Below are 21,614 nucleotides of genomic sequence, written 5' to 3' on the forward strand. Positions count from 1 at the left end.
GTTAAGCCAGATTGTGGTAATGGTCAGTGAGTTCCCTGACTTATTAACCTTCTGATCAAGTCAAAATCATCAGGCTAGTCCTCAAAAGCCACCAGCTTACAATTACTGTGCATTCTGTGTCATCTCTAACAAGTCCATGATATAAAAGAAACTTAACGAGTATTCTCATACCCTATACATAGTCCATCATACATGCACTCCACTGTACACGGACTTGGGTTGTTGCGTCCTCCCAGCTTGCACAAATTTCTATTTGTATATCTCTGAGACTGTGCACATTGTTTATTATATAGTAGTTGCTAAAGAAGGTTTTGAAATTTTTTTTTTGCCCCACTGAAAAAAAAAAAAAAAACATGTGGAAGTTCCCTGGCCAGGGACCAAACCTGTGTGCCACCACAGCAACCTGAGCCACAGCAGTGACAACACTGGATCCTTAACCCACTGTGCCACCAGGGAACTCCTCCATGTATATATAAATAAACTTGTGTTTTTATTTTGAACATGGTTTATGTAGACAGTCCCCCTCATTGACTAGGGAAGCATTATTTGCATTCCATCAAATCTAAAAATCATTGTGAAGTGTCTCCATGAGCACCTCAGTGCAGTTATCTTTGGATCTATTACACCTCCTTGGTCTTGGGTATAGTCACTTGCTCTCCTTCCCTGATGGGGCCACTTTTACAGAACACTTTGCTTTCAACTCTTCGAGGTGAAAGAGAGAAGAACAGGTTTCACTGCTGTTCTCTGTCTCTGCAGGTGATTGTCTGGGGGGACTACGGCAGGATGGACCATAAATGCTTTATGGGTGTGGCTCAGATCTTGTTGGAGGAACTCGATCTTTCCAGCATGGTCATCGGCTGGTACAAGCTGTTCCCACCATCATCGCTGGTGGACCCCACACTCACCCCTCTGACCCGCCGGGCTTCCCAATCATCTCTGGAAAGTTCAACGGGTCCCCCCTGCATCCGATCCTAATGAACTTACACAAGAGTCGTTCCAGTCAGACTCTACCTTTCAGGATAAAAATCTGAACCAGATATTTCATAATCAAAAGCATTATTGGAGACAGACAATCAACTTGTGTTTTTGCCTGTAGTTGTTTTTCAACAATCTGTCCCAATCGTTGTTTAAAACCTGGCTTCACATGACAGAACAAGGCAGTCTATCCAATTACAGGAAGAGTCAACGTGCTAGTGAGAATCACTGATGCTTCTAAACAAATAGAAAGAGAGGAAACTTCAAATTCACACACACACACACACATACACAAACCCCAAAAGGAACAAACTGGAAACTCTCACTCTGTGAAAAGTTGTGTTTTACATGTTTCTGCACAAACCACAAGCAGTGTTATTTCCCTGGTGTTTGAGAAATTTTGTTTATTTGTGTGTTATTTGTTGATTTCGGTTTCTTGATTTGTTTTGTTTTTCACTGTATTTGTTTTTTCCACTAGTTTTCAGCTGTGTCATGACAGGCCTCATGCTGTTTACAGAGACCCTTCCTTTCTTTTTCCAAAAGCATCAAAAAAAAAAAAAAAAAAGGGCTGAAGCTGTCTCTGTAGCGTTTCTCCAAAGTGTGCACAAGACAAATGAGGCCATGCAGGGTTTCACCCACTTCCATTTTTTAAATTCTTCACAGACTTGTGTGTTGAAACCCAGAAAACAAAAAATTATTTTCCAAAAAACAGGTAATCACAGAAGCCCTTTTTTGAAAGAAGAGCATATCTCTGTTTGCATTCTAGAACACTGATTTATGTCTTCCATTGTTTTGCATGGAAGACTTTTACAGAGCTCAGTCTATAGCTAGTGCTGGAAACAAAAACTAACCACATCCTTGTACCTTGGAAACACTACTTATAATGCCTTTTTCTTCCTGACATCCAAAAAAAAAAAAAGAGTAAATGCTCATGGGTATTAAACACATATTTTGACCTCCCAAAATGGTGACTAGAAGTGGATTTGAGCCTCAGATATTTTTGGCGATGCCCAGGCTCCTTGGCCATGTCTCAGTGTAGACACACCATCCATCCCGGAAAGAGCATGGTATGGCTGTTAATATTCCACTGGAAATTCCAGTTGAAATATTCTGCACTAAACTAATGTTTTTATCAAATTTTAGTTTACATTTCTTTGAGATTGATGCAAGCACAAAGCTTGGTTTTTTAAAGCAAAGTATCTTACTTTTGGGGGGGGGATAAAACAAAGTCACATTTCAATTTGCATTTTCTTCATCTGGGTTTTTCTGGGCCTTGAATTCCCTTGTGACCTTCTGTATATGTGCATCGAGACGTCCTCCCTCCTTTTATGAGTCACTCAACTTTTGTGATTACACAAATAGAGCAGCATGACTCAAAACTGTTCAAAGCCGCATGCACATTTCGTTAAAAAAAAAAGAAAAAAAAAGAAAAAGAAAAGAAAGAAAAAAGAAAAGAAACAAAAGGCCATTTAATAATGTATGTTAGTTCCACATAGGCCAGCTTGTATGTTGCATGTACTTGTACAGTTTGCTTGTTAATTACTCTACTGAAATAACCAAGAAATCTAAGCCATCCATTTTTGTTATAGACATTTTGCAGGTTTTAGCCGGACTCAGTCTGTGAGTCTGGGCTGAAATGTCTATCAATGGACTTTATTTTTTACCCTCTGGAAAACGTGATGGAGTATGGACCAAATTCCTCCTAATAAATATTTTGGTGTAGATTCCTCGTGTGGGGCTGTAACACATGTAGACACTGTGTACACATAGGTTTTAATCCATAGACATACTGCCTGCACCAAGTGAATTATTTATTATTTACACACGCCAGAATTACCTGCCCATTGTTCCCAGGGCACAGATTGACCACTACCCACCATGCTGAGCAGGAAGAGCTGAAGCATTGGTGAACTTCTACTAGATTCCGTTCTGTCTTAGTGGCCAACGATCAACTGATTCTAATTGGGTAGTATCTTTCTATTTTGACCACTTGTCTTAACACTCCCCTGTGCTTTTAAATGAACTTCCAACTCATGTATGTAAACATGTTTAATAAAACTTACTTTTCATGTCAGTCAGTAGCCACCTGTGTTCTGTGTTTTTCCAGACAGCCATTGTGGGTTCCACGGCGCAAGACAGGAGCCAGATCTGGGCAAGGGAGGTGGGGTTTGCCATCTGCTGCAGGTACTTGACTTGTCACCGCACTATTTGTGTCTTAATCTAAGGCCCAAAGGGTACTTTGCATCACATACAAGGTTTCACTTTGTCAGCCTGTCTAAGTGAGCACATGACTTTACTTCTGAAAAGTGGCATTATTGAAAACAATAAATCTCAGTAAGAATCAAATGGAGGATTGTTTTTCTGCTGCTGTTTCAGTCTGCTGTTGTCCAATTGCCAGATCATTTCAAGTTATGTGACACATCAAAATATTAACTACCATGTCTCTCATTGAAGCACCTGGTTCCTATTTCCATTGGTTCCTCCGGACCTCTCTGATTTGTAGAGCCTTGCCCTGGAGTAGGCCAACTCAACCAACCAGGCAAGACCATAAATCGTCTTCAACAGGATCTTAGGTGATAAATATACCTTCAGAGATAATAGTTGAGTCTCTAAAAATAATATGTTAAAGGAAAACTATTAGTTTTCTTAATTTAATTTCATGATACTTTCTTTTCTTCTCCAAAAATGTGTTCATATATTTCACACGATACTTGGTAAGCACCAGTTTCAATGGCATTGCTGTAAAATAACTGTTGTGATCTAGCCTCCACTTTCTAGGAGCCCCTTACATTTTTAGAGAACACACTGGCTTTAACTTTGTAAAACAGTAAACACAACTCAGTCAACATCAAATTTGAGATAATCAGCTGTTTAAAGTTTTATAAACAGTTGACTGAATTTTAGCCTATTGAGTCAGCCAGTTGTTTGGTCTATAAGACATGGAATTATCTGTTAAGCTGGGTCAACAGGAGACAAAAACAACTGGTCAGTTCATTTTACAACAAACTGTCAGAGCAGAGCTGTTTAAAGCATGGGCAGTAAGAATAGTCCATCACTGGGGGTGGGGCAGTAGGACACCCACAAGTCAGCCACTGAAATTGGCAACAGAGTATGGCTTGAGAATTCGCTGGCTAGACAGGCACAAAAGCAGAAATTGCTTCTCAAATCAGATAGGTTTGCACAACGTTGTGATTTCAAGGAAATGATACACTTTGCTGTACACGTGAAACTAATACAACATTGTAAGTCAACTGTACTTCAATAAAATAAACAAACAAAACCGAAAAACAATGGAGAGGACATAGCTGGAAGGGTAGCCATTCTGCTAAATTTTCAGGGTTTCTTACTGACTCTGACAATTTCTGGAAATCCCAGCTTGAGATGTGTGATCTGATTATGCTTAACCAACATCACTAAGGTCTTTGTTGGTACTAGATATTAAGTAAGTATTTGGGATATAAAAAGGAAAAGAAACAAATTGGATCCTGTCTCAAAGGAGCTCCCTGCCTGCCACAGAGGTCAGTTTCTAAAGAAATAATTACCATGACGTATTTGACTTGCATACAAAGAGCTGCAGGATTACGTTTAATTCTCACAGAGCCCTACAAATTAAGTATGTTAGGACCCCTATGCACATAAAGGATCTAGGAGAAGCCAAGCTGCAGACCAAAGTTTTTGGTTGGGGTCTGAACCAAGGTCTGGCTGACTCCAGAGCCTGCCCTGATGATCACTGCACCCTCTGATGTGTGCTGACAGCTGGGCTCAGTCTTCAAGAAAGGAGAATCCGTGGGCTGGGGAAGGACTCCAATCCAAACCATTCTCCCACCTTAAGGGAGGAGTAAAGTAAAGAACAATGAGCGAAAGTGTCTTTAGCTGAGCCCAGACTTATTCTTGGGTCCCCATGTAAAAATGTCTTGAGTAGCCCTGCCCTCACTGAACCCAGTCCCCACTGGGCAGCACCTCCCAATTTTGCATCAGTCCAAAAATCTGCATCCTGGGATTGAAATGATCCACCTGGAATCTCCGCCCCTGGAGCTGTTGCACTCTCAGAGTTAGACCACACACCCTCTATGATTTTGCTTCCAAAATAGATTTCTTTTTTCTCTCTCTTTTCTTTTTTGGCGACTCTGAGGCATATGGAGGGCTTGGAATCAGATCTATGCTGCAGCTGCAGCAAGTCAGATCCTTTAACCCATAGCACCAGGACAGGGACCAACGCTGCCTCCTGATGCTGCAAAGATGCCATCAATCGCTTTGTGCTCCTGCAGGAACTCCATGACTCTTAATGTAGGTGTCGAGTCCCCTATCCTCAGAAGCCAGCATCCTTTGTGCAGACATCACTCCTGCCCTGTACTGCCATCCAGAGTCCCCTCAAAAGCCTCAAACCAGACACCAAAGATGCACATCTTCACATCTCCTGAAGGCAAAGCAAACTTGAGCAAATCATGGCCTTCATGTAAGGACATCTCTCTCCTTTTTTCTCACTATTTTAAAAAGTTTTATTGAAGTATAGTTGATTTACAGTTGTGGTCATGTCTACTGTACAACAAAGCGATTCAATTATACACACCCACAGATCCATTCATTTTCAGATTCTTTTCCTATCTAGGTTATCACAGAATATTGGGTAGAGTCCTCTGTGTTATACAGAAGGTCCCCATTGACCATACATTCTATATACAATTGTGTGAATATACCAATCCCAAACCCTTAATCCATCCCTACGCCCTGTCTCCTTTGGCAACCATAAGTTTGTTTTCAAAGTCTATGAGTCTGTTTCTGCTTGGTAGATAAGTTCATTTGAATCATTTTTTTAGATACCACATATAAGTGATATCGTATACTTGTCTTTTTCTGTCTGGCTTACTATACCCAGCATCATAATCTCTAGCCCCATCTATGTTGCTGCAAATGGCACATAACGACATTATTACTAGTCTATTGGGACAAAGACTTAGGGTCACTGTTTCTGATTACTGCTCAACCTTTTTCTTTATCCCATCAGCTTCCAAATGTGAACTGTTAGCCCACACCCACCACAGGTGTATATGTGACCGTCTCTGATAATGGGGGTTGGGTCTTCATGACGAAGGGAAACCTTCCAAATTATACAGACCCTCTAGTTCATCCCTCCTTTTTCTCCAGCACCAAAGTTCAAAAGTGGTCTTTTCAGTCTTGCCCATAGTACCTCACCTACCACCCATCCATAACCCCAAGATAAGTCTGCCAAATCAAAATATAGAATATTCGGTTAAATTTGAATTTCACATAAAAAATCAATAATTAAGTGAATTTGTAAATTAGTTGTTTTTTCTTGGAAATGCAGTCAACTTAGCATCCTATATTTTTATTTGCTAAATCTGTCACTTGTACTCCTGCTACTGGGTGGTGTGTGCTCCCACCACTTGGCTGAAATACTCTCTGAAATGACACCTGATGCATCCACCAGCCCTTTCTCAGTATAGCTTTGACCTTCTCTGCATCTAATATTTGGAAAATTTTCTCTCCTTTACTCTTTCCTTGTTCTCCAATTTGAAGACTAGATTTTGTTCCCCGTGCTCACTCCTTCTGCAAGGACAGCACTCTCAGACCTGCTAAGTTGTTCTGCAGCCCCTCATACTAGACCACAGTATATATGAGAATATATCCCCCTGAGCTCTCAGCCAGATGATGTGCTTCTGTGTCCACTGGTGAGTTATTTCCCTAACAGGGAGCAACAGCGGGTATGACACAACAGAGGCAACAGTGGGAGAGTGAAAAGATGACCAAGTATTTAGGGACCCAGATTGATGGATGCCCTGGGTCTTTCACATGTAACCTCTAAGGCTTCCTGGAAATGGGTCAATGCACAATCTGAAGAGGAGAAGCAATGGGGGAGTGTGTGCAGGCTTGAAGCGTGGGACATGTGGTTTCCACCTCTAGTCCACCAGCTAGAATCCAGACACATAGCCTCCCTTAACTGCAGGAAAGGATGTGACTGCCTGGAACTGGGAGGAGAACAAGGGTTTTGATGAGCAAGTAGAGGTCTCTGTCCCAGTGAATGATGAATGCATGGAGGTCAGAGCGGACTCTTGTACCCATGCTAGAGTCTGGGTTTGAGCACCCTCCTTTGGTTTCAGCAACATGGCTAGCACACTTGACATGATTAGGAGACATCTTGAGGACAGGATGACCATCCTATGATACCTGTCATTTGTCTGAGAAACACCCAGCTTGGGAATGACCTAGCCTTCAGAATGTGTCACAGCCCTCCACATTACTACTCCTGAGATGTTCTCTCTTTCCTTCAATGGCATCCACCTTTCACCAGGTAGTCAGTATTTTCATCTGTTCTGGTAAGGTCTTCTTCAGGAATAAGCTTTCTTGGGCAAAGGCAGTTTTCTTAGGCCCCCCCACCCCCTGCCCCCGCCGGGTACTGTCCCAAGCACCACGTGAGGATAATGTAACCCACCCTAGATGCACTGCCACCCAGAACCAACAGTCCGCTCACTATCTTCACATGAATACCATTCCAGTTATCTCCAAACTGAAATGTCCAATGAGCTAAGACCCTGTGTTAGAATTCTTTTGGATTGGGATGACGGGTAGAAAGCTGATAAGGCCTAAACTAAAAGGGGAACTTGCAGACTCATGTAAAGTGAAAATTCTACAGGTCGATCTGGTTTCAGGCATAGGCAGGAACCACCTCCACCTCCTGAGGGAGATTCCTCTCTGTTGGCTGCATGCTTAGATAGGCATGTTCAAGGGATAGCAAGACAGCTACTGGCCACCTCAACCTCAGCAATCACAGCTTAGCAACCTCAGAGGAAAAATCCAGTCTCCTGATCAGCCCAGCAGCATCCTAAGCTTGATCCTCTTGGACAAGATGGAGTCAGTGCCAAAGACTGAACCCATATCTCTGGCCAGGGAAATGGAACATACTTATGAGCAGGCTTGCATCAAGAGTCCAGCCCTGGACACAGAGGCCCCCACAGTTCCATCCAAAGCATATGGTGCCCCAAGACCAATCTGGGTGTTTTTGGAAGGAGAAAGATGATGGTAAACTCTGGTCTACTCCAGACCCATTCTTATTCTCTCAAAACATGGGGCAGGTGGGACAAGTGTTCTCAAGGCTGCCAATGCCCAAGCACACCCACACCTTTCTCTGGGGACACTCATCTTTCCCTGTCTTCCAAATTAAGGAGTCCTTTATTTGGTACCTTGAAGATTCTAGGATGCCAGAACAACATTTTGAGGGACATGCCACTGTAAAAACATCAACAGCAATTGATTTATTTTTATTTATACAAGAAATTCTAAGACAAAGTTAGTAATTTGCATTTGTTCACACATCTGGGAATGCTTGAAATTGGGGAAGCTGCCCTCAACACAAAGTTAGAAGAATGGAGTCCATAAAACATACTGTGGAACATATATGTTAAATGGAATAATAATACTATCATTATTTTGGAGATTAAGGTAAGTAGGACAAAATCTGAATTCATAGTAAATACCCAATAAATTCGAGCAATTATAATTACTACGTATCCTTTCACCAAAGTCACTGCCATTCTCTGTCTTGCCTTCTGGCCCAGGTCCAGCCTGGACCTCATCATTGAGATGATAGAAACTGTTTCCTCTTCCTCTACGAGTGCTTCATTCCTGCACTGCTTTCCCTATTGTACGTCCCATAAGACATGGCCACAGCCTTTCCATTTAGCTTGTGTTTCATTCTTTCTTCATTCCTTTAGATTTGTCAGGTTCTATCAGCACATCAAGTAAAATCCCCAGAAATTACACACCCAGATCATACTAACTTGTTCCTGCCATTGTGTTCACCCCACCATAAATTCACGAAGTCCTTCTCTAATGCTTTGTCTTTAGTGTTTATTAAGTGTTAATTAAAAATTCTCACATTGGCTATGCATTTTGGTCAAAGATGTTTTCCAATACGTCACTCCAAATCTTTCTTTTGCAAATAGATGCACATGATGTTTTCATTAATGTGTTCTATACTTTATTACTTTGTGTCTGGAGAAGATTTTTCTTCTTTGGACTGTGCCTCCCTTTACCTGTGGTGCCGAGTGAACCTAACAAATGCCTCAGGATAATGTTACACGCATTTAAAAAGTACACAGATACGGAGTTCCCGTCGTGGTGCAGTGGTTAACGAATCCGACTAGGAACCATGAGGTTGCGGGTTCGATCCCTGCCCTTGCTCAGTGGGTTAACGATCCGGCGTTGCCGTGAGCTGTGGTGTAGGTCACAGACGCGGCTCGGATCCCGCGTTGCTGTGGCTCTGGCGTAGGCCGGTGGCTACAGCTCCAATTCAACCCCTAGCCTGGGAACCTCCATATGCCGCGGGGAGCGGCCCAAGAAATAGCAACAACAACAAAAGACCAAAAAAAAAAAAAAAAAAAAAAAAAAAAGTACACAGATAGGATTAAAAGGAAATGAATTATACTGGAAGAATTTAAAATATTTTAAAAACAAATCTGTGATGTACACACACACATACTTATTTTTTTATGCATTAAACAAAATAAACTGTTGGAATTCAATAACTACCATATTTTTGAAGTAGCGATGAGCATAAATGATAGTTTAAGATATCTACAACAACCATAATGTGATAAAAAATAATACCTGTGATTTTATTAACAAGAAAGTCACAGCTCCTGCTCAGAGTTCCCATGTGGTTCAGAGGTTAAAGAATCCGACTAGGAACCATGAGGTTGAGGGTTCAATCCCTGGCCTCCCTCAGTGGGTTAAGGATCCGGCGTTGCCGTGAGCTGTTGGTGTAGGTCGCAGATGCAGCTCAGATCCCACGTTTCTGGGGCTGTGGTGTAGGCCGGAGGCTACAGCTCCGATTCGACCCCGAGCCTGGGAACCTCCATATGCCATGGGTGCAGCCCTAGAAGAGACAAAAAAAAAAAAAAAAAAAGTCACAGGTCCTGCTATGCTATTGTGATTTGCTGCCTTCAGTGACATTGAAAGAAAAGCTCAATTTCAATTAGAGGCAGAAAAAAAAAGTAAAGGTGCAGCATTTCCTCATCTATGTTCACAGACCTCCTGAATTCCTTCCCGGGGCCACCATAGGGATCATACAACCCATGATACGGTCTCAGTCCCCTACACACACACACACACACACACACACACACACACACACACACACACACACTGCAAGCATGATCCTGGTGATCCTGAGCACTGGTCAACTGTCACATCACCACATCAGCCAAAATAAAGCTCGCGCTAATATATTTAGTTTCTTTCTTTCTTGTTTGCCTTATTACAAAAATGCAATAATGAAATGGCTTGATGTTATAATGAAATGGCTTTATAAATCCTTTTGAAATTATTTAAGGAAAAAACCCATGACGTGAAGTAGTCCTGGCACATAGAAGGTATCCAAAACCAAGATGGCCCAAGGAATGGATGCAGGAGGGCTGAGAGTTCCATGCTCTCCTGGGTTGTTTCTTCTCAGTTTATTAATACTCCGTCTTCCTTCTTATAAACAAAAATATCCCCTGAAGCATGGCTGCAGTTATAACACTCAAGGGGCAGTAGACACTGAGAGAGGTTTTTCTTCAGTTGAGAAATAAAGTCTAAGATTTTTGTTGCCTCTAGCCAAGATCTTCTTATGTGCTCTGCTCTAGCCTATATTCCAAAAACAATACTTGCACTTTGGTTTGGTTTTCCTTTGCTTTTCCTTTATCTGACTGTATCAACATTTCAAAGTTGCTGCTAATTTCTCAAATTACACATACCAGTCTGGAGATTTCAAGCACTGGAAATGGAACAATCCAGTTCCTTAAAATTGCAAGGATGACCAAGATGAAGTGCTCTCTGATCCCAAGAGCTCAACATCCCTATATGAAGAGTTTTTTTAAATTATTGCAACAGTGTAATTTTTAAACTATAAATCATTTTAAACAATAAATCTACTACCCCTATTTATAGCAGTTGGCCCATTGGAGCCTTTTCCTTGGGGACTCCTTGTTCTTTGGAAAGCAATGGAAGCCTGTTGTCAAAGTCCCTTCCAATCTGTTCTTTTGAAGACATGTGAACTCCCTAATGATATAAAGCAACCTGTGTGTGTCCAGAGAAAGAGGGAAGCTTTGAGAGCTAAAGAGGAAAGGCGTTCCCATCGTGGCTCAGTGGTTAGTGAACCTGACTAGCATCCATGAGGATGCGGGTTCAACCCCTGGCCTCACTCGGTGGGTTAAGGATCCAGCATTGCTGTGAGCTGTGGAGTAGATCACAGACACGGCTTGGATCCTGAGTTGCTGTGGCTGTGGTGTAGGCCGGCAGCTACAGTTCCGATTGGACCCCTTGTCTAGGAACCTCCATATACCGTGGATGCAGCTCTAAAAAGACAAAAAAAAAAGACCAAAGAGAGAGAGAGAGGGAGTTAAAGAGGAAAGAGAGGGGGAAATTCCTAGGGGCAGTGAAGAGACAAAGAGGTACTTGCCCTCAAGAATGGGGACTCCTGCCCCATTTCATGACAGAACAGTAGCTCATCAGTTGTCAAACAGTACCCCACCAGTTGTCAAACAGTACCCCACAGTCAAAGACACTGACCCTTTCTTGTTCAGTTCCCCTTTTCTACTCTAATGTTAGAATTGAGGTATTCAAAAACTTGTGACAGGTCACTAAGATTTAAAGAAAATGGTTTGGGGACTTCATGCTGTGGTACAGTGAGTTAGGAATCTGACTGCCATGGCTCTGGTCACTGCAGAGGCACAGGTTCAATCCCCAGCCAGGTACAATGGGTTAAAGGATCTGGTGTTGCCACAGCTGCAGTTCAGATTCAATCCCTGACCCAGGAATTTTCATATGGTATGGGTGCTGACATAAAATTTTAAAAAATAAAGTGTAAAAGGAAATGGTTTGGAAGAGGCCATTTCCTGTATTATGCAATAGTTTCTCTTATTCTTCTTTTCTCTCCTTCAATATAATAGTCTCCTAAGGGCCCCCTACCCCTCCAGTCTGTGTCTTGATCCTACTGCTCTGAAGAGGAGAACACAGGTCTCCCCCGTCCTCTGCCAATAACCTATCTGATGCTCACAAATCTGAGCCCTCCTGCCATACCTGAGCCCCAACTACTTCGTTAGTGGCTGAGACCAGGGCTTCTTCAACTTCAATGCGGGGACCATTCACGTGAGATCTTGTCAAAATTCAGGGCCTCAGATTATAGATTTCTAGCAAACTCCCAGGCAGGACCCTCCAAGTAATATGAAAGGCTCAGTGCAAAATAATGATGCAGGGGACACTTATTAAAAAAAATCTTTGGAGTTTGGGTTTAGTAGATGCAAACTATTACATTTAGAATGGATAAGGAATGAGGTCCTGCTGTATAGCACAGGGAACTATATCCAATCTTTTGTGATAGACTATGATGGAAGATAAAATGAGGAAAAGGATGTATACCTATGACTGGATCATTTTGCTGTACAGCAGAAATTGGCACAACATTGTAAATAAACTATACTTTTTTTTTTTGTCTTTTTAGGGTCACACCTGGGGCATATGAAGGTTCCCAGGCTATGGGTCAAATTGGAGTTGTAGCAGCTGACCTACACCACAGCTCACAGAAACACCAGAGCCTTAACTCACTGAGCAAAGCCAGGGATCGAACCCACGACTTCATGGATACTAGTTGGGTTCATTAACCACTGGGCCAGGATGGAAACTCCCCAACTACACTTTAATACAAAATTAAAAAAAAAAAAGATTAAGAAATCATGGAGAATTTCAAGATGGTGGCAAGCACTTGGGCCCTTCCAAGTGCAGAGCCCCAGATGACTGCACAAGTCCATGCCCTCCGATGAAGCTGGCCTCACTCCTGGTGATGCAGGGCTTGGTGGATCTTTCTTTGAGAAGGGTGTGAGAAGAAAGGCATAGAAAGCAGAACCTTGTGGGGGGCCATCCTTTCCAGGAGGAACACTCATCCTGATTTTTCAGCCATTTAGATCCCTGATTCATTTGATTATATTTGATAAGCTGATATCCCTGGAGCAATGTTCTAGGAACACTTTTCTCTTCCCCATGGAACACTTTCTCTTGATGAGAGCTTTTCACATGATGTTCCAGAGAACCAAGGAACAGTCTCTCAGCTTGTCTGTCGATATCGGTGGAAAAAGTAGAAGGCCCCAGAACATTCACCCTTGCTCCAACCAGAGCTCCGCGCTTTCACCCACCTGGCGATTTCACTGGAGATTGGAAGGGGGGATGTTGGCACAGGTCTGGCAGGAAAGTTCCACTGTTGTGAAAAGTTAGGTGGAGACCAAGAGAGAACAATTCTTTTAATCTGATAACAGCCACATACCAACTATTACTGACCCCTGTAAATCCCATCTCCTAGGAAATCAGACCTTCAAAACCTTAGTTGTTAGCCAAACAGTGAATAAAAAGCCCCACCCATTTAGGGTGGGGTGGTCTCTCTGTGGCAAATACCACAGGAAACCCAGAGCAGGCTAAGTATTAGGGAGGCTCAGACCTGTATCCTCCTCCCAGCCAGGTGCCTGCTTGTTGGCTCCCACTATAGAATAGGTGGATGGGGATTAAGAAGATAATCAGAAACTCAAAAGAGTGTATCCAATGGTATGCTTTCACCTCCAGGGAGGTTGCATTATATTTGTGAATTATAATCCAGGGAGGCTGCATTATATTTGTGAATTTTCACTGCCTTAATAACAGCAAAACAGACATATTATGTGGTTCTTCTTAATATTCAGTTTCAAATATTACTCTGCCCTACTACATAAATGCCAAAATCTCAAGATTATAAATAAGGATTTCAGTCTGGAGCCCTAGTCCCGGCCTTTATGGGTCAGAGCTGGAACCAAAGCTGTGGGTGTAGTGGTATATTCTGGCCATGAGATGGCAGTAGTGCTGCGTGCAGCTCGAGGAAGCTGTGCAGGCAGGAGGACCTTGCAGGTGGGAGCGCAAGACTTCTGTGCAGGTGCAAGGAGATTTGGTCCAGGGAGGACTAACCTTAAGGACAAAACTTGTGGGGAAAGAGCCTTTTTGAAGGCGTAAAAATATCTGACTGAAAACATCTGATGATGATAAACATACCCAAAGTTTTTCCATCTTCATCTCCATCAAAAAGTGATCATAGGTCTTATTTTGTTGAATTAACCCTGAGTTGTGACCCATCTTCCTTGAGGGCAGGGCGATTTTTTCGGTCTGCGAATGTGTCTGGTGGGAGAATCTCCATCATTCCCATGTATGGAACAGTAAGTTGCCCTGTCGCCAGGGCTGGGGCCACCACCCTTCCCCGTGGTCACACGGACCTCTCAGCTGAGCAGCACCAGCCAGGGGAGAGGTTCCCAAGTCTGGACCACTTTAACCATAGGGTTGTGCATTGGCTTCCTAGGGCTGCCACTACTCACAACCACCACCTCCGTGGCTTAAAGTGACAAAGTTGTATTGCTTTACAGTTCTGGAGGCCAGAAATCTGAAGCTGCAGTGTTAGCAGGGCCAGGCTCCCTACAAATATTTAAGGGGAGACTATCCTGCCTCTTCCAGCTCCTGGTGCCTCCTGGCATCCTTGGTAAGGGATAGCATCACCTGTCTTCTGCCTTCCTCTTCACATGCATTTCCTCCTTGGGTTCCTCAGAAGCTTCTCCTTTTCTGTCTCTTAAAAGGACACTCCTCATTGGATTAGGGCCCCACTCTAAATCAGAACTGACCTCATCCTGAGATCCTTACCTGAATTAAATCTACAAAGACACTTCTTCCAAATCAGGTCATATTCTGAGGTCCCCAAAAGACTTTTATTGGGTGTGAGGGGGTATTTCACCATTCAACCCACTACTACAGCTTGGAGGCAGATTATTCCTCAGCATCTAATTATCCTCACCAGAATTATGAAATGTCAGTCAGTCTGGACAGCAGCCAGTAAATATTGGGCCAAAGCAGCCAAGTTCACTTGACCACGAATGTGGGAGTTTGGGGAGATGCATCATTAGTAAAGAAACCCCCGTCCCCAGAGATGTTTCTGTGAACCCCTTTGTGATGTATGAAATTATTCCTAGTAACCTAAGCCCATTTAGATTTTAGGGCATTTTAATCTTGCGTGTGTGTTTGATAGCATCTATAATAATTATTTTTCTAATTTGAACCCAAATGCCACAATGACAAAAATACTATAATAGTAGCAAAACTCTTCTGTTTGGACTAGTCTTTTGTGGTGAGAAGGTAGGAAAAATTGGATCTGGAATCTCATAAGCTATTTGTCACTGGGCAGAAAAGATTGGGATCATCCTACCCACCCTGCTTGCCCAAGAGACGTGCATGTGAAAAGGTTTTAAAATGTTGACAGCACCGCGGGATGAGAGACGTGCTTTCCTTTCTCATCCACCTCTGCAGCGCCAACAGGCACATGTGTGATCACATGAAAACAGACGTGGAGCCTGAACTCCAGCTCCTGAAAGTCTAGCCTCTGACTGGCAGCCACGGCATCACCAGGTAACTTGTCAAAAATGTAGAACCTTGGGCCCCACCACAAACTGACGACATCAGAAGTGGCTGTTTAACAAGCTCCCCGGGTGATTCCTACAGACACTAGGGTTTGGGAATCCGGCACTGAATGGTCCCTGTTTGGTAATTTCATATACTAAAATGAGGATCCTCGATATTTTTCTTATCATTAGGGGCTGGCTTCTTAGGAACTCCCCAGGAATGAGCAGATGGTTGGGAGGGGGCACCCTCATCACTGACAATCCCCCACCAGCTAGAACATAAACTGCAGCTTCAACACCTGACTCGGATGTCAGTGGGTTCAACTTTGATTACTGTCTAAGGGGATGGGGTAGTGACTGGGAAACAGACTATCCTGTGATCCTCACCCCAGGACTTCAATGTGGCATTTTCACAGGCAATTGAAAGCGTAACTGCTGGGGAATGTCAAGGGCATTGCTAAAAAAGAAAAAGAAGAGAAAGAAATAGGAAAGAAGGAGGGGAGGCAGGGAGGGAGGGAGGGAGAGAGAGAAAGAGAGAGGGAGAGAGAGAGAGAAAGAAAGAAAGAAAGAAAGAAAGAAAGAGAGAGAGAGAGAGAGAGAGAGGGAGGGAGGGAGAGAGAGAAAGAGAGAGGGAGAGAGAGAGAGAGAGAAAGAAAGAAAGAAAGAAAGAAAGAAAGAAAGAAAGAAAGAAAGAGAGAGAGAGAGAGAGAGAGAGAGGGAGGGAGGGAGAGAGAGAAAGAGAGAGGGAGAGAGAGAGAGAAAGAAAGAAAGAAAGAAAGAGAGAGAGAGAGAGAGAGGGAGGGAGGGAGGGAGGGAGGGAGGGACGGAGGGAGGGAAGGAAGGAAGGAAGGAAGGAAGAAAGGAAGGAAGGAAGGAAGGAAGAGAGAGGGATAGAGGCAGAGAGCCCACTGGAGAAGCCCTTGTGGAACAATGAGAGTGATGCTGATGCTCCCTCCATAGGGCAAGGCTGGGCTATGAAAGCATTCCTGCTTTGAGGTGCCCAGATGGGAGAAGCTCCAAAGTGATGGCAGCTATGCTGGTAGTTTTGCAGGAGAGAGAGTCTCCGAAGTTGTCGCTTACTCTTTAAAAGATGAGAGAATGCTGACACTCTCGTGGGGTTAAACTTGGTCCCACTGTGGCTTGGCAGCTCTCTGGTTGCATTCTGGTTGCCAAGGAAACTGCTACAGGAGAGAATAGGGCAGCCCAGGTTCTAGGTTGATGAGTTGAGCTGAGGACAAATTTCACATACACATTTCGAGTGACCAGGACAATGGCCAGTTATGGCCAGGGCAAGGGATGGTGCCTGTCTGCTGCCCCAGCAGGCTCATTCGGATGGGAACGCTGAGCAGTGAGGGAAGTAGCCTTCTCAGGAGCAGTAAATTGAACAAAGAAACCTTCAGTCTGGACCTGTGTGCTCTATGGGGAGCCATCGACTTAACCAGACATCTAGTCTTTCCATTTCTCTGCGGGCAAATCTGGGAACACCTGGACCAAGGCAGCCTTAGGCCACATCTTTGTCTTGTCTCAACACAGTGCTCATGAAGGACCTCAGAGAAGTTGTCTTGCCATCTTCTCTTGGAGGGGATCAGGATTTTGGATCTGCTATTTATTTGCCTTGCTCACTGCATATCTGTGAACTCTTCTTGACTGCCCCCAGATAAAATTAGCTGTTCCGCTGTGCTCCCAGGTGCAACATTCCAGCCTTCGTTATCATATTCGACTGTAACTATTTTGGGTCTACTCCTTTGGCCAGTCAGGTCATTTCCTGAAGATCAAGGATGACGTTTATTTCTCTATTCCAAGTGCCTGCCACAGTGTCTGCTACAGCTGGGTCCTTAATCATTATTTGAATGAATTACCCTTCCTTAGTTTAGGCTGAGAAGCAGACACAGCCCATCAATGAGGAGTTTTACATCAGTAAAGCAGAAACAAGACAATCATCATATTGAAGCCTTACTAGTTGCGAGGACTTTACATAGTTATTGCATTGAATGTTCATGTCCCCACCAATCCCATAAAGTAGGTAGGGCTGCCCACACTTAGAAAAGTTAAGTTGGTGGGCTGAACCCCACCAAAGTTAAGTTGGTGGGCTGAACCCCACCAAAGTTAAAGAAGTAACTTATACATAGGTCTAAACTAGCCAGTTCCTGCCAGGCTGGTACCCAGGTCTATCTGACATAAAGCAGTGTTCTCAGCCATCACACCAGACTGTCCAGGGCCTCATGACAGGTTATGTGGAAAGTCTTGGATGGCCATCTCCAGGGTGAAGAATGTAGACCTCTGGTGGTGGTGAAACCATCCTCACGGAGAGGGTATGAGGTCAGATTCAATTGGGAACAGATGGTATGTGCTCGCTAACCCAGCACCGTTATAGACAAGTCTCAGTGGGCGCACATCCAAGCTGCAGGAATCACTGGCTTCCAAGCATTTTGCAAGTAACTGAAACACTCTGTGCTTTAGATCCCTCATGTCCAAATCGGAGCACACATTATTACTTTCCTAAAAGGGTTTCTGTGAGAATTACATCAGGCAATGCATACAGGTGTGCTTAGTACCATTCCCGACACATAATAAATGCTCAGTGAGTTATTTTCATTTTTATCATCAACACATCACAGCAATTCTTCATGTTATTTTTATTTTAAAACATGAGGTTTTTTGTTTGTTTGTTTTAAGGCTTAAGGAGCTGCTCAAATCCAAGCATCACTGGAGTATCATTTCAAAATCTTTGCTGCAGAGATATGGGTTTGATCCCCAGCCCAGCACAGGGGGTTGAAGGATTCAGCATCACCCTAACAGCGATGTATGTCACAGCTGTGGCTCTGATTCAATTTCTGGCCAGGGATATGCCATATGACACAGGTGTGGCCATTAAAAAACAAACAAACAAACAAACAAAACAAACAAAAAAAAAACCTTAAAGTCAAAATCACCCTCCTTTAAAAAGCTTAGAGAAACTGCAAAAGGTGCTCCCCCAAGAGGAGAAAAAGCCTTCTACTCTGTGAGTCAGCATTCTCATTACAGCCTGCCAACTCTTTGTGGGATTTGAGTGAGTCCATCCACATCTTCTCCACATCTGTGAAAGGATGTGGTAAGCACGAAGAATAATTTGTGGAAGTGCTCTGAAAACTAAGAAGTACCACGTAAAGGCTCTAATTCCCTTTTTACGAATCTTAAATTCACAAAAAACATTGCCATTTTTCTCCCCTATTTAATGTGGACAGGTAGGGAAACCCTTTCCACGCCTCCCCTCCAGATTCTCAAGGCCAGATGAGGAGGAAAACGTGTTTTCTTTCCATAAGACACGTTAGATAACAGCTTTTTTAAAGGACACGGTCTTCTCTTCATATGTCTTGGTGGCTTTTCTATTTCTGTAAATTCGTTGTCACACACTAACCCACGTACCCCGCAAATAGAAGATTCTGTGCCCTGAGAAGCCCTCTAAGTAACTTGATGGTCCAGGTGCAGACTTGCCGGTCACTAGGCAACCACGAGCTGCCCATCATCGGCTACGCAGCCTCCTGATGGCCGCCTGGAGGGCTTGCTGTCAAGGCCCCACCTCCTCCTCGGATGAGCAGCCTCGGTCCTTGGGGCTTAATAAAAGCACAGAGCTGATGGACAGCTCTCCTCGCTAGGTTCTTGGGCTGCCATAGTTATGGGCCTGTGCACAGCACTGTCTCACTGTGCATTTTCATCGGCTGTATTGGTAACATCCCCAGAAAGCAACTACCTTCCCCATCCCAGTGGCAGCCTCCTGAGGGCTCCTTGACAGCTATGGCTCCAGATCCAGCTGGGTTTCATCCTGCAGAGTTTATGCCATTGGGTTTGCTTTGCTCCCAATTTTGTTTGTTTGTTTCACACTACACAAAGGTAGTCTATTTACAGAAGAGTGATTTAAAGATATTTTTGTTTCTTTACAAACAGATGTAAAAACAGGGATTGCCACTTTGTTAAAACTCTACCTTTCAACATTCCACTATTACTGCTATCCACTAAATTGCCTGTATCAAAGGCAGTCCCCCTACCTCCCACGATTTGACTCTCCAACAAGTTTCCATCATTTCTTCATCATCCCTGATCCAGGCTCTCCTGAAAGGTCTCTGGGCACAAGTCATGGAAGGGCAGGTTTTCAGCCTGTAATTAAAACCCAAACTAGAGATACTTCCCTGTGCCTTGGCCCGCTGAGTTCCCCATAAGGTTCCCCTCCCTATGCAGTATGTCATGCTGTCCTGAGAGCAGCAGGGCTTCCCTGCCCAGATCCTGGTCCTCGGTGAGGATTCACTTTTTCACAGATGGGGGACGCAGACAGAGAACACCTGCGCTGCTCAGCATCACACAGCCAGAGGATTGTGAGGAAACCAGTAGAGACCTATCAGGACCATGTGAGCATCTGCCTTTGTGCACCCCCCCCCTGACAACCTGGAATATGCAGAGGGGACCAAAGAAGGCCAGTCCATTCCTAAGTGGCCTGGCTCAGGGATGGAGATGGATATGTCCCACCATTCACTTGATAAGACCCTGGTAAACAGACACATTTCAGCCCAGATATTCATTCATGTCACTCAGTTAAAAATAGCCTTGCAATTTACCTAGTTATTCAGACTACAGCCCTGTTTGAGATTCCTGCTGCTTCCCCATAGATGATTCCAGAAAGGCTGCCGTTGCAGGCAGTCCGGTTTGAACGTGCTCAACACACCCAGCTGTCTAGCTCTGAACCAAACAGGCTCATCTTGGCTTAGTCAAAGGAACCATAAACAGACAGTAATGCAGTTAGAACATTATATTTAGCATTGCATATGCTTAGGGCAAAATCAGCCTTACAAATAGCAGTGCCAAAAATCCGGTTTCACTCCCTAAATGTGGCTTCATCCTAAATTGTTAAAGTTGGCAGGAATTACTCATTTTCTGGAGGAAGGAATGAGGCCTGAAGAGGTGACGCGACCTTCTCAAGCTCCTCGTTGGTGGCAGAGCCAGGACCAGGACCAGGACTAATTACCATGAAGCCCAGGACTGTCCCCTACTAGGACCTCAGGTTCAAACTGTTCATAGACCTTATCTCATTTATCTCATGTCTACATAACAGTCCCTATGTAAAGATGGAAGCTCCCTGAACTGATTTTTCAATTTCCCTTCTCTTGCTTCTGGAGTTCGTTCAACTGGAGAGATCCCAGTTTGGAGCCATTCTGAGATGTCAAAATGCCAGGAGTCACGCATCCGTGTGCACAGGGGTAGCTAGGCTGCCTGGTTTCTCCTAGATCCAGGCTCAGGGATTTAGAGTGATCTGAGCAGGCTCAGGGAGCATTATTCAGTGACAGGCACACAAAGGGAACAAGATGAAAAGGACAACATGCGAGAGAGGTTTGTTTGGGAAGAGCCTCTGTTGCTCATTCCTGGCTTTTGTTGACATTCAGAGGGATTAAGACCGAATGATGGAAAAATGACTAACGCAGAAGGCTGCTCACCTCCAAGGGTGCAGTTCCTGTGGGTCCCTGCAGTGCAGAGAGGGTTGGGAGGTGGGTGGGATTCCTGGGGAGATAGCGGGTCAGCACCACTGCACAGACCAGCACTGAGGGTGGTCAGGAGGATTGGAGATCTGTCTGGTCTGCTACAGGCTTAGTCACGTTCACGCCTTTCCTCTGAGCCCCTGTCCCAGACAAGGGAGAATTGAACTACATTGGTGGTTTTAGAACATTATCGGTGTTCTAGATGTGGCACAGTGGGTTAAGAATCACACAGGTCATTGCCGAGGCACAGATTTGATACAGTGGGTTAAAGGATCTGGCATTCCTGGAGCTTCAGAGCTCAGACTCCATCCCTGGCCCAGGAACTTCCATGTGCCATGGGTGTGGCCATAAAAATACATATTTTGTTGTTATTATTGTTGCTATCATTGTTATTACTCTTTGCTGTGGCAACAGCTGTCTTCAGAGGAAAGCAAAAGCTTGATCAGTAAAAGGGATCTTTTCCCTGGAGGGGCTTTGGTGGCTTCGGGGGAGGCAGGGTAGGGGACAGTGGGGAGGCCCTGCCTGGGGCACTGGAGCAGTCCCAGCCCCACCCTGTGAGGCAGAGTCTGTGCAAAAAGCTGGTCCCAGAGGGTCTCATTTCTCACTTTATTATTTCCACTTCCAAGTAAACCTGTTCTCTGTGCCAAGCACCTTCTAACACATCACCAGGAGGGGGAGGAGA

The 21,614-nt window shown here is 44.1% G+C and overlaps 1 protein-coding gene and 1 long non-coding RNA gene across 51 annotated transcripts in view; one reads left to right on the plus strand and one right to left on the minus strand.

The window, feature by feature from the left end:
* RIMS1 (regulating synaptic membrane exocytosis 1) overlaps positions 1-3,049 on the plus strand; it is a 461,317-nt gene extending 458,268 nt beyond the window's left edge. For 38 of the 50 annotated variants that reach the window (XM_021072912.1, XM_021072956.1, XM_021072981.1 and 35 more), the window contains one exon: positions 757-1,894. In XM_021072912.1, the coding sequence (XP_020928571.1) occupies positions 757-975 (219 nt within the window). In that variant the 3' untranslated portion in view covers positions 976-1,894. Of the gene's footprint in view, positions 1-756 lie in introns of all 50 variants that reach the window. The other 12 variants (XM_021073077.1, XM_021073090.1, XM_021073092.1 and 9 more) reach the window with 1 other exon arrangement.
* LOC106508874 overlaps positions 1-21,614 on the minus strand; it is an 80,345-nt gene that overhangs the window by 10,171 nt on the left and 48,560 nt on the right. The gene's annotated exons all lie outside the window — the stretch shown is intronic.

Source organism: Sus scrofa, chromosome 1, assembly GCF_000003025.6.
Source record: "Sus scrofa isolate TJ Tabasco breed Duroc chromosome 1, Sscrofa11.1, whole genome shotgun sequence".
NCBI lineage: Eukaryota > Metazoa > Chordata > Mammalia > Artiodactyla > Suidae > Sus > Sus scrofa.